This window comes from Gekko japonicus, unplaced genomic scaffold, assembly GCF_001447785.1.
Source record: "Gekko japonicus isolate JY-2015 unplaced genomic scaffold, Gekko_japonicus_V1.1 scaffold142, whole genome shotgun sequence".
NCBI classification, from domain to species: Eukaryota; Metazoa; Chordata; class Lepidosauria; order Squamata; family Gekkonidae; genus Gekko; species Gekko japonicus.
The window spans coordinates 874,681-887,280 of record NW_015174848.1 but is presented as its reverse complement, the minus strand read 5'-3'; the positions used below and the strand labels follow the sequence as shown (position 1 = coordinate 887,280).

At 50.7% G+C, this 12,600-nt stretch overlaps 1 protein-coding gene across 1 annotated transcript in view; it reads left to right on the top strand.

Annotated features, from left to right (window-relative positions):
• CDC42SE1 (CDC42 small effector 1) overlaps nucleotides 1-12,600 on the top strand; it is an 86,266-nt gene that overhangs the window by 47,864 nt on the left and 25,802 nt on the right. The window contains exon 2 of the mRNA XM_015424499.1: nucleotides 9,097-9,421. Coding sequence (XP_015279985.1) covers nucleotides 9,368-9,421 — 54 coding nt within the window. The 5' untranslated portion in view covers nucleotides 9,097-9,367. The remainder of the gene's footprint in view (nucleotides 1-9,096; nucleotides 9,422-12,600) is intronic.

Genomic DNA, 12,600 nt, shown 5'->3' with positions numbered 1-12,600 from the left:
CCAATCTCAACACAAAACACTCCTGTCTCCACAATCACTTCTGTCAGGCCTCAGAGCGACTCAGAAACCTTGGTTACCTCACATCAAAATACAGACATGTTTGGGAGCACGGGTCACCAACCTGGTGCCCACGGGCACCAGCCAAGTGTTTTTAGGATGTGGGCAGGGCCGCGGAGGGCTTCTGCCCAACAAGGTTTCTGATCGACTGTCAAGAGATTTAACGGTGCAGATTTTTAAAAAAACGTCGCTTTGGCGGCAGCTGGAGCTGCGGTGGCTCAAGTGGTTAAGACGCTGAACTGCAGGCTGTGGAAGGTCGGTAGTTTGGCAGTTCGAGGCCCGAGTGTGCCGCATGACGGAGTGAGCTCCCGTCTCTCGTTCCAGCTCCTGCCAACCTAGCAGTTCGAAAGCAAGAAATTGCAAGTAGATAAATAGGTACCACTTCGGTGGGAAGGGAACAGCGTTCCGTGCACCTTGGTGTTTAGTCATGCCGGCCACATGACCACGGAAATGTCTTTGGACAGCGCTGGCTCTTCGGCTTTGAAACGGAGATGAGCACCGCAACCCTAGAGTCGGATTCGACTGGCTTTACCTTTACCTTTACCTTGGTGGCAGCTGCCAACACAGCGAAAGGAAGAAGAAGAGATTGGATTTATCCCCCGCCCTTCACTTGGAGACTCAGAGCGGCTTACAAACTCCTTTCCCTTCCCCTCCCCACAGCAGACGCCCTGTGAGGTAGGTGGGGCTGAGAGAGCTCTTTCCAGAACTGCCCTTGAGAGAAAAAGCTCTGAGAACTACGGCTTACCCAAGGTCATCCAGCAGCTGCAAGTGGAGGAGTGGGGAATCAAACCCGGTTCTCCCAGATTAGAGTCCGCACACTTAACCACTGCACCACACTACGCCAAAAGGAATGTGGTCCCTTTAAATGTGGCGGCCAGAACTCCCTTCAGAGTTCAGTCGCCTAGTGACAACACAAAATTGATGTGTTGCTCCTGGCTCCACCCCCAAAGTCCCCAGATATGTCCTGAGTCGGAACCGGCACCCCTAACAGTTACAAAATGGCTGCCGTAGGAGGCGGAGCTGCACACACGAAGGGAGCACAAGTGCAAGGGAGAAGAGACGTGATTTTGTAAATGCACTGGAAAAGAGGAGAGTGTGAGAGAACCAAACCAAGACTGTAGGGGCAGGCTCCAGTGTTCCCTCTAAGCTGAGTCAGTGTGAGCTAGCTCACAGTTTTTTAGCTTCCAGCTCACACATTTTTGTCTTAGCTCAGGAAGGAGGGCTCCAGAGCAGACTAATTTATGCAGTAGCCAAATCACTTGCTCACAACTTTAGTGCCAGTAGCTCACAAAATAGAATTTTTGCTCACAAGACTCCACAGCTTAGAGGGAACATTGGCAGCCGCAACTGAATCAACATTTTTTTAATTTGCACAGTCGATCTGATCTCCAGTGACCAATCAGAAGGCCGTTGTGCCCACGGGCACTGCATTGGGAACTTCTGACTTAAGCATAAGAGGAGACCGGGACAGGGTTGTTTGTTGGTCAGTCGGCATCCCACACTGGTTTGGTATCGCTGGTGCGTTTCCGCTTTCTCCACTGGCTAGGACACGGGTCCCCAACATGGCACCCACGGGGTTTTGTGGCAACCACCAGCACCTTTCCTGGCACCTGCCACGTGTGGGTCCAGGTGAAGCTCCTGCCCAGCAGCGCTTCTGATTGGCTACTGGAGATCTGATGGGCTGTGAAGATTAAAATAACGTTGGTTTGCTGGCGGCTGCCACCACAAGATCGGTTTTATTCTCCCTCACGCTCTTCTTTTCCAGTGTATTTCTAACAGGTATCCCTTCCCTCCCCACACTGGAGTTCCCTCACACACTGGAGTTCCCTCAGTTATGTGTGTTTGTGTTGCTCTGCCTTCCGCCGCCGGCCATTTTGTGGCTGGCTCTGCCTCCCGTGGCGGCCATATTCTGACTGGCTCTGCCTCCAGTGGCGGCCATTTTCTGACTGGCTCTGCCTCCGGTGGCGGCCATTTTCTGACTGGCTCTGCCTCCAGTGGCGACCATTTTCTGACTGGCTCTGCCTCCAGTGGCGGCCATTTTGTGGATGTACCCACCACTCTAGGTCAGAATTCCAAAGGTACCCTCAGGTTCAAAAAAGCTGGGGATCCTTTGTCTCTGAAAGCCCTCCATGCGTTGCCCATGGCGAGAGATCCCACTCCTAAGTAGGCTTGCCAACCTCTAGGTGGGGGCTGGAGATCTGCCGGAATCACAACTGAACTCCAGACCAACGCTCCCTCTAAGCTGTGGAGTCTTGTGAGCAAAGATCCTACTTTGCGAGCTACTGGCCTTACGGTTGTGAGTGAGCGATTGGGCTACTGCATAAATTAGTTTGCTCTGGAGCCAGCCTTCCTGAGCTAAGACAAAAAAAAAAATCACGTGTGAGCCGGAGGCTAAAAAACTGAGCTGGCTCACACTAACTCAGCCTAGAGGGAACACTGCTCCAGACTGTATGCATCACTTAAAGGTAAAGGTAAAGGTTCCCTTGCTCGAAAGCCAGTCGAATCCGACTCTAGGGTTGCGGTGCTCATCTCCGTTTCCAAGCCGAAGAGCCAGCGCTGTCCGAAGATGTTTCCGTGGTCATGTGGCCGGCATGACTAAACACCGAGGCGCATGGAACGCTGTTCCCTTCCCACCGAAGTGGTACCTATTCATCTACTTGCAATTTCTTGCTTTCAAACTGCTAGGTTGCCAGGAGCTGGAACTAGAGACGGGAGCTCACTCCGTCATGCGGCACACTCGGGTCTTGAACTGCTGAACTACCGACCTTCCACAGCCTGCAGTTCAGCGTCTTAACCACTTGAGCCACTGCTGTTTATTATTTCTGCATTTAAAACATTTCTTTCACTTCTCCTGGAAGAAATGGCTGCTTTATTCAGGAGTTTGCATGGAGGGCGCCTCCAGTTTTAGGTGGCGGGAATGTATTTTGAGTGGCTGATTGAGTTCATGGGAACCAGCGAGCTGTAAATCCACACGTAATAATTTTTCCACTTTCTTCTTCTGGCATTTCAGAAGGAAAGCTTAACCTCTGGACCTCCTGGGAAGTACAGGCTATTTATAAACCCCAGTTATGTCTGTTATTTGGGGGTGGGGTGGAGGGGTGCGGAGAGGCGTTAGTCCCGTCCCGTCCCCCCCCCCCCCCCCCATCTGAAATCTTGCCCTGATGGGGTATCAACACCCGCAGTATGCTGTCTTCTGGTTTTTGCTGCGTATGGGATGTACAGAGTCCGAGCCGACTTGCATCACTGACGCAAGATCGCTGCTGCCAAGGTGGAATGCGCATTGGTGCTCAAAGCGGGAAGCCGTCGGGTGAGTGGGGAGACTGAGAGCCCTGCTCCCTTTGGAGACAAAAGTCCAAACTCTAAATATACGCCGATGGGGTCCGAACTGGTGATAACTGACTAAGAGAAGAAAGGTTAAAGAGGTGAGGGCTTTTTGGTGTCGTGAGAGCCAGTTTGGTGTCGTGGTTAAGTGCGTGGACTCTAATTTGGGAGAACCGGGCGTGATTCCCCCCACTCCTCCACTTGCAGCTGCTGGATGACCTTGGGCAAGCCATAGTTCTGTCAGAGCTTGGAAGAGCTCTCTCGGCCCCGCCTACCTCACAGGGTGTCTGTTGGGGGAAGGGAAAGGTGTGTGTAAGCCTCTCTGAGACTCTGAGTGAAGGGCGGGATATAAATCCAATCTCCTCTTCCTCCTCCTCCTCCTCCTCCTCCTCTTCTGCTCGGAGAAATGGCGACTGAGGTGTGACATGACAGAGGTTTACAGAATTATGCATGGAATGCAGGAGGTAGAGAAAGAAGGACTTTCCTCTCTTTCTCACAGTACAAGAATTCGTGGGCACCAGTGTTCCCTCTGAGCCGAGTTAGTGTGAGCTAGCTCACAGTTTTTTAGCCAACAGCTCAACCAACCTTTTTGTCTCCGCTCAGGAAGGAGGGCTCCAGAGCAAACTAATTTATACAGTAGCCAAATGGCTTGCTCACAACTTTAATGCCAGTGGCTCACAAAGTAGATTTTCTTTTGCTCACAAGACTCCACAGCTTAGAGGGAACGTTGGTGGGCACTCCACGAAATGAATGCGCAGTAGACCTAGAAGAACAGCTCAAAGGAAGTATTTCTTCACCCAAAGAGTGAAGAGCCCCTGGGATTCACTACCAGAGGGAGTGGTGGTGGCTACAAGCATAGGGGATCAGATACGCATGTGGAGCAAAGGTCCACGTGTGGTTATAAGCCACAAAGTCTAGATGAGGCCAGGAAGCCATTTTTCTCCAGGTCAGTTTGGCTGGGAATCCAGGGGACTCCAGAGTCTTTTCCAGCATCGTAATTCGAAAGTATCTGCTCTTCGGCGCTCGGACTTCTTTGTGGTCCAACTCTTGCAGCCGTACATTACTACTGGGAATACCATCGCTTTGACCATACAGACTTTTGTTGGCAGGGTGATGTCCCTAGTTTTTATTATGCTGTCCAGCTTTGCCATCGCTTTCCTGCTAATCCTCCAGGAAGCTCAAAGTGGCATCTGTCTCCCCTCCCCTCCGATTCATCCTCAGAACACTCCTGCGAGCAGGGGTCATTTCCTGCGGGAGCGCACAGGAGCGGAGCTCCGGCAGTAAGGAGCCCAGGGGACGGGTACATGCAACAAGCCCCGCCCCCTGCTCCCAGCAGCCCTCAGTTGGGCCACGAGGAGCAAGAAGAAGCCAGGAAATGTCAGCTATGCTGCCGTGGGGGTTGGGATGTTCTTTCAGTGTCTGTGTAAATTGCTTTCACATTCCTTTCTCTCTGCTCTGCACTGAAATGCTAATCTCCAAAGCCGTACGGGTGGTAATGTGTGTTGTCTGCCTTCAAGGCCAACTGTGGGAGCCGCGCAATTCCCAGCTTCGCCTAGTAACGCTTGCCGGATCTAGCCCGCGCGCGGGAGGGTGCCTAATTGGCCAGCGCAGTGGGGGGGGGTGTGTGCATACGAATGCCCTATATCTCATTAGGTTCAAGAGGCAACTTCTATTCTTAAAACAGTGACTATGTTAATGCATCTATGGCTCTTCAATAAAAGCATAACCTTTCTAAAGAAGTGTGTACTCTGTTGTTGGCTGTGGGTTCTGACAGGAAAGTTACAGAGCCCGCCGCCCACCCGCCGCCGCTGTTTTAAGACCAGATTTTATTCAGGTACAAGCTCTCCCTCCTCTGCGAGGACAGATCTGCATGTCCCCCCCCCAATAGCTAGCAATCCAAAACAATCCAGTGGAGCCTGAGCGGCGGGTGTTGCCTTCTGACACGCTTCCGGTGATGTCAGGGGGTGTGGCATAGGCAAATAGGTTATGCTAATGAGTTATGCTAATGAGCTCCTGCACCTCTTTTTCTACGAAATGACCCCCGCCTGCGAGCAATGCTCCCTCTAAGCTGTGGAGTCCTGTGAGCAAAAATTCTACTTTGTGAGCTACTGGCATTAAAAGCTGTGGGCGAGCAATTTGGCTACTGCATAAATTTAGTTTGCTCTGGAGGCATCCTTCCCGAGCTGAGGCAAAAATGTGTGAGCTGGAGGCTAAAAAACTGTGAGCTAGCTCACACCAACTCAGCTTAGAGGGAACACTGCCTGCCCGGTAGTTTTGGCTGGGAGAGAGTGACTGGCCAAGGTCACCTAGTGAGTTTCGGCACTAAGCGTGGGGCAGATCCCTGCTCAGCACCTTAACCTAACCCTCGTGCCACCGAGGAGCTAGATTTCTCTCTGGCCCGCTGGGTTTTTGGGGACACTTTTCGACCCAGACGGTGTCTGCCTTTTAAGGGTCTCCACTCTCTGAGCCATTCTTGACTTCCTGGTTCTGTCTCATGACGGAAGTCCGAGGGAAGGCTTGAGAAATGCCAGACGGCAGCTGGTGACCCTTAATACCGTCTCCAGCAGGGCTTTTAAAAAGAGGAAGCGGAAGCAGGTAGATCTTGCTGTGTTTGTGTGGTTTTTTGTAAATGTCTCCAGTTTGGTTAATCATGGCATCCCGTTATCTGCCGTGGCTCTGTTTTTTCCAAAGCATGGATCTACTCTTTCTCAGAAGGAGTCGGGGTCGTTCATCACCCCGGTGAGTCAGCAAGAGAGAGGCCGTTTGCAAGAACGATGATGCAAGCTTTTTAAGAAGCGTCCGGACGGGAACTTGCAAGTGATAGAGGGTGGAGTGGGAGCACGTTGGGTTGTGGCGGTCTTCCTTCTTCTCGTCTTCACCGTCTTTATTTTATTTTTTTCGCATGGCCCACAAGCCACTTCTGGTTGCCGAAGCCCTGGCAGGTGGCCCTAACAAAAGGCGTGCGGTTTCAAACCTTTCTTGCTTGCAGTTTCCGTTTATCGAGAAAAGGAACTCTGTGTCTCTGTGTGGGTTTCAGGTCTGTGTTGCGAGCGCCTGCATCTTCTGGCGGGGTAAAAGTCGGTGCCAGCTGGCCCCTTGGATAATGCTTTTAAATCCAGTTTGTCTCTGTGATTGAGGATTCAAAAGACGTGCAGAGGCCCCTGGGTTCAAATTTCCACTTGCCTCTGTAGCTTGCTAGGTGAACGTCGGCCAAACCTGAGTTTATACCCAGGATACAACCTTTGTTGGTCTTAAAGGTGCACTGGACTCAAACTTTGTTCTGTTGCTTTAGACTTACATGGCTACCCACCGGCATCCAATGCTCCCTCGAAGCCAGGGGTGTCAAACTCATTTGTTATGAGGGCCGGATCTGACATAAGTGAGACCTTGTCGGGCCGTGCCCTGTGTGTCATAAAATGTCATGCCAGGTAGCGGAGATATTAAACTTTCTAAAGGACACAAGCACAAAGGGCTTTTTTAAAACTTAAAATAAAAAAATGTACTTAAAATTAAAACATGAGCACTCTTGCGATGTTTTGTCTATTTAACAGTGTCTGATAACTGACCCCTCTTGCTCTGAATTATTACATCAAAATGTCTGCGCTGTTGCAATCTTGAGTATGCTGTTCAGGGGTGTATCTGTAAGCTGCAAACCTACAATGACGCAGCAGCAGCAGAGCTGGAAGAAGAAGCAGAAGACAGCCAGTTCCACTGCGGGCCTGATAGAAGCCCTCCGGGGGCCTTTTGCGGCCCCCGGGCTGCATATTTGACACCCCTGCTCTAAGCTGTGGAGTCTTGTGAGCAAAAATTCTACTTTGCGAGCTCCTGGCATTAAAGTTGTGAGCGAGCAATTTGGCTACTACATAAATTAGTTTGCTCTGGAGCCATCCTTCCTGAGCTAAGATAAAAATGTGTGAGCCAGAGGCTAAAAAACTGTGAGCTAGCTCACACTAACTCAGCTTAGAAGGAACGCTGCAAATCTATGGGCCAAACCTGTCAGCCTAACCTTCCTCCAGGCAGGATGAGAGGTCTATGGTTTGTTGAAGAGGGGTGTCTTCGCTCTCTGTGCATCCATTTTTGTTTCATCCTTCTTTGAGGGATCTTCGGGCAGCCTGCGTGGTCCTCCTCACGTATTTGTCCTCACACAACAGCCCTGTGAGGGCGGGCAGACTAATGGAGAGTAATCAGCCTCAAGTCACCCACTGTTCTAGATGGCAGAGTGCGGAGATCTGAACCCAGGTCTCCATGGCCTGAGGCTTTAACCACTACGCCACACCGTTTCTCAGTTCCTTCCGGCCTGTCGTTTCCGTGTTGGAAAACGTCTGGGGCATGGCCTCTTTTTACACACAGCACCAGAGTTTAGCAGTCGGGCCTTGAAAAAAATTGAAAGCACTGTGGAGCTTTGTGAAGGGGGATGACGAAGGGGAAATCGAGTCTTTAGCAGTAGAGTTTCAGTTTGAGTGCGAAGAAACACAGAAAGGCAGGGAGACGAATTTGCGATAGTCTTGGCCAGGAAGAAGAGCAAGGTCAGTCTGGAAACGATGGCCTTTTGCACACCTGACGATGTAGTGATGGCCACAGGCATAGAGAGATTTTAAAGATTCACGGAGGAGACGTCCGTCAGAGCTACTAGCCAAAGGGACTTAAAGGGAACCTCCACATTCAGAGGCAGTCGGACTGTGATTTCCAGGGATAGGAGGCAACATTAGGAGAAGGCCTCAGTCTCTCTGTCCTGTTGTTGGTTCTCTAGAAGGTTGGCCACTTTTTGAGGCAGGATGCTGGACTGGATGGACCACTGGACTGATCCAGCAGGACTCTTCTGATTTTCTTCTCAGGGGAAGGCCTTGGCCTCTATGCCCTGTTGTTGGTCCTCTAAGGGAACTGGTTGGCCGTTGTGTGAGGCAGGATGCTGGACTGGATGGACCACTAGACTTATCCAGCAGGACTCTTCTGATGTTCTTCTCAGGGGAAGACCTTGGCCTCTATGCCCTGTTGTTGGTCCTCTAAGGGAACTGGTTGGCTGCTGTGTGAGGCGGGATACTGGACTGGATGGACCACTAGACTTATCCAGCAGGGCTCTTCTGATGTTCTTCTCAGGGGAAGGCCTTGGCCTCTATGCTCTGTTGTTGGTCCTCTAGAGGAACTGTTTGGCTGCTGTGTGAGGCAGGATGCTGGACTAGGCGGACCATGGGTCAGATCCAGCAGGGTTCTTCTGATGTTCTTCTCGGAGGAAGGCCTTGGCCTCTATGCCCTGTTGTTGGCCCTCTAAGGGAACTGGTCGACCACTGTGTGAGCCAGGATGCTGGACTAGATGGACCCTCACTGGTCTGACCCAGCAGGGCTCTTCTGAGGTTCTTCTCAGGGGAAGGCCTCGGCCTATCTGCCCTGTTGTCGGCCCTCCAGAGGAACTGTTGGCCACTGTGCGAGACGGGGTGCTGGACTAGGTGGACCCTCGCTGGTCTGATCTACCAGGGCTCTTCTTAGGTTCTTACCAGGGCCTCTATGCCCTGTTGTTGGACTCCCAAAGGAACTGGTTGGCCACTATCTGAGATGGAATGCTGGACTTGATGCTCTGATCCAGCAGGGCTCTTCTGATGTTCTTTTGCATATGCTGAAGGGGAAGGGATGGGATTTGAAGACACCTGGTGGGTTTGAACAGGACTATCCCCTGGGTATCATGGATTCTCTAACCTGTTCTCTCTTTCCTCCTTTTTGTAGCTGTCGTTCAAGTAGATTTCCAAAGAAGGAAGAACGTTCTCATCAGCAGCTCTGTTTGGAAGCCGGAAGGAATTTCCCACTCTTTGTAACCCAAGAGTGGCCCTGGAAATGCCGGTCGACGTTTGAATTTTTGACCAAGCAGCAGAAACTACTTTGGGGCGGGAGCAAACCCTTCTTGCGTGGTGCCACAGAGGTCCGGCCAAGAGGGTGGATTACCGGAATCCGTGAGGAGATCAACACATCAGCTAGAAAGCTGGAATCCTCGACGAATATGAGTGATTTTTGGCACAAGCTGGGTTGTTGCGTAGTAGAGAAACCACAGCCGGTGAGTAGCCATTGGTGACTGCCTGACTGGTTGTAACATACACAAACACACCCATGCTCCTTTCAACCTTATCTACTCTTCCTTATCTACTCTGCCTCTGTTCGCTTTCGGTTTAACTGACACAGTCACATGAATCTGCCTTACTATGAATCACAGAATGGCAGGAGCCCTCCAGGGTCTCAGGCAGAGAAAGGTCTTTCCCATCCCCTCCTACCTGGTCCTTTTTAACTGGAGAGGCCGGGGATTGAACCTGGGACCTTCTGCATCCCAAGCCGATGCTCTGCCACTGAGCCCTGGGAAGTCACTGCCAGTCTGAGTAGACGGCACTGACCGAGATTGACAGATGATCTGATTCGGTAGAAAGCAGCTTCATGTGTGTGTGTTCAGGCTACCATTTGCCCAGTTTCAAGGACTGGGGTGGTAGAAATAGTCCATGCTCTGCTGTAGAATCTCTCCATTTTTGTTACAATGAAAGAATAGCCTCACAAGGCCTGTTCTCTTGGGTCCCAGATGGTTGGAAGACCCCACGGCCGCCCCAGGTCTCTGCCTGATGCCACCAGCCCTTCTCCTTACTCCTGGGGAGGTCAAGATCTAACTGGGTAATAACTGTCGCCACCAGCAAATCTGAGGATGTCTCCTGCTCGACAGATTTGCACGTGCAACATCATGCTTGCATTGCAGTGTGGTGGCTCTGCCTAGTTTCCTGTGTCTCCTGCTATCTCCAAGCTAGCACAGACAATCTGTTGCACTTTGGCAGTTTTTAGCTACTTTGCTCAGTACCTGCTCCCCCTCCACTTTGCTTCACTTTAGATAGCAAGACCAAAGAGACATGGTGTGACTATAGAGGAGATCAGGCTTAGAGTGTTCAAAATATAAGAAAGTTTAATAAGGAAAAATTGAAATTGAAAAGAGTACACACGGTACATCCATTCAAGCACCAGGCTGAGCAAGGATACAAAGAAAAGGTGAAAACATGGAGTCCTCTTATCCTACGCACAGTACATATCCTAAACGATAGACTACTTTCAGAGGGTAGCCATGTGGTTCTGAAGTAGAATAGCTAGATTTGAGTCCGGTAGGACCTTAGAGACCAATTTCCTGGAGCTTTGACTCTTGAAATCTTATAGCTTGAATATCTTGTCGGTCTTTAAGGTGCTACCAGACTCGAATTGAGGATAGGCTAGTAATTCTTGAAGTTGTAGCATTTAAAAATCTGTCATTACCTTAGTTCTGTTGGATCCCCAAGCATCGAGAATAAATCCACGTTTCAAAGAAAGCAAAGTTTATTTCAAAGCGTTGGAAAGATACTCAAACACGTTCTTTGTTAGAACTGGGGACCAGCAGTTAGGGCAGACATGATAAAGGGATTCAAGTTAGATACAGAACCAATGGATAACGTTCCCGCCGGCGGGCAGGAGAAAACGGTTGCTTGCTCAGATCTTGGGAACCAGGCAAACAGTAGACACAACACAGGTGCAGTTCTCAGGCTTGAGAAATAACAAGCTAGCAGCGAAGCATACTCTCCCCCTCACATCCTCCAGTTGTTGTACTTTGGCATTACAGCAGGCAAACACATAGGTCAGCTGGCAGGGACAGGGATCACATATGTACAACCAGAAGTTACACAGAACACCATGGCAGCTTGCTGACATACTGCCCCCTCAAAAACACACTTTAACCGTCACCTCCCGGGCTGGGCGGGAGACCTCCCGGGCTGGGCGGGAGACCTCCCGGTTTGTCCGGGAACTTCCTGTGGAAACAACGAAGCAGGTAAGGGGCCCGAATATCCCCTTCTTCCACCCATTCGCGGTGCTGGGGACCGAAATCAACCCATTCAATGAGGTACCAGAGTTTACCACGTTTCAGCTTGGAATCAAGGATATCAGCGATTTCAAAATGCTCATCCCCCTCAAGGATTATCGGAGGCGGGGGAGAAACAGTCGGCCTCCATGGAGAGGTGCCAGGATCCTTCTTCAGCAAACTCATGTGAAATACAGAATGCAGAGAACGCAAATTTTTAGGCAATACAACATCAACAGCAACATCATTAATCACCTTGCGCACCTTGAACGGCCCAATAAATTTCCAACCCAGTTTTCTGCTAGGGCGCAACATCTTGATGTTTTTAGTAGAAACATACACAAGGTCCCCAGGTTTCAGATCAAATCCCACCACCCTACCCTTGTCTGCCTGGGCCTTATAAGCTGCTTTAGCAGCATCGAGAGTTTGACACAAAAGCGGCCACGCAGTTCTTAGAGAAGAACACCAGGTATTAGCATCACCCACGGGACGGTCAGAGACCCCCTCCAGGAAAGGAAGGGGGGGCTGTCATACCCAGAGACAGCCTTGTATGGAGACATGCCAGTCGAACTATGCACAGTGTTATTGTAACAATATTCAGCCAGGGGTAACAAATCAGCCCAATCATTTTGTTGGTAATTAGTGAAGCAACGAAGGTACTGTTCCAAAGTTTGATTAACCCTTTCTGTTTGGCCGTCAGTCTCGGGATGATAAGCGCTGCTGAGCCCCTGCTCCACCCCCAAAATAGCGAGGAGTTCCTTCCAAAATTTAGAAACAAACTGGGTCCCCCTGTCAGAAATTAACTTAGTAGGCAATTGATGGATTTTCACCACATGAGACATGAACGCCGCAGCCAACCTCTGCGCGGTAGGCAGTGAAGGGAAAGGAACGAAATGGGCTTGCTTAGAAAACAGATCAACCACCACCCAAATAACAGTGTTCCCCTTGCTCACAGGGAGATCAGTGATAAAGTCCATAGAGACCACTTCCCACGGTCTGGAAGGAGTAGGCAAAGGATGCAAAAGTCCAGGAGGCTTCCCCCCCCTAGGTTTAGTCAATGCGCAAGTTTGACAGGTGCGTACAAATTCCAACATATCTTTGCGCATGTGGGGCCACCAAAACTGCCTGCGGAGGAGTTGAAGCGATTTAACAAAGTTCCAATGGCCCGCAAGTTTGGAACCGTGGGCAGAGTCCAACACTTCCCTCCGGAGGGAAGTCGGGACAAACAGTTTATCTCCAGAGTAAATCAAGCCCTCAGGGCTGCGGATACAGTCAGGCAATCCCAAAATATAATCATCATCCTCTTTGGAGAAAGCAGAGATATACTTGTGGACCCACGCCCCCCCCACCGCAGGGAGCGGGGAGAGCGGAGAAACGTC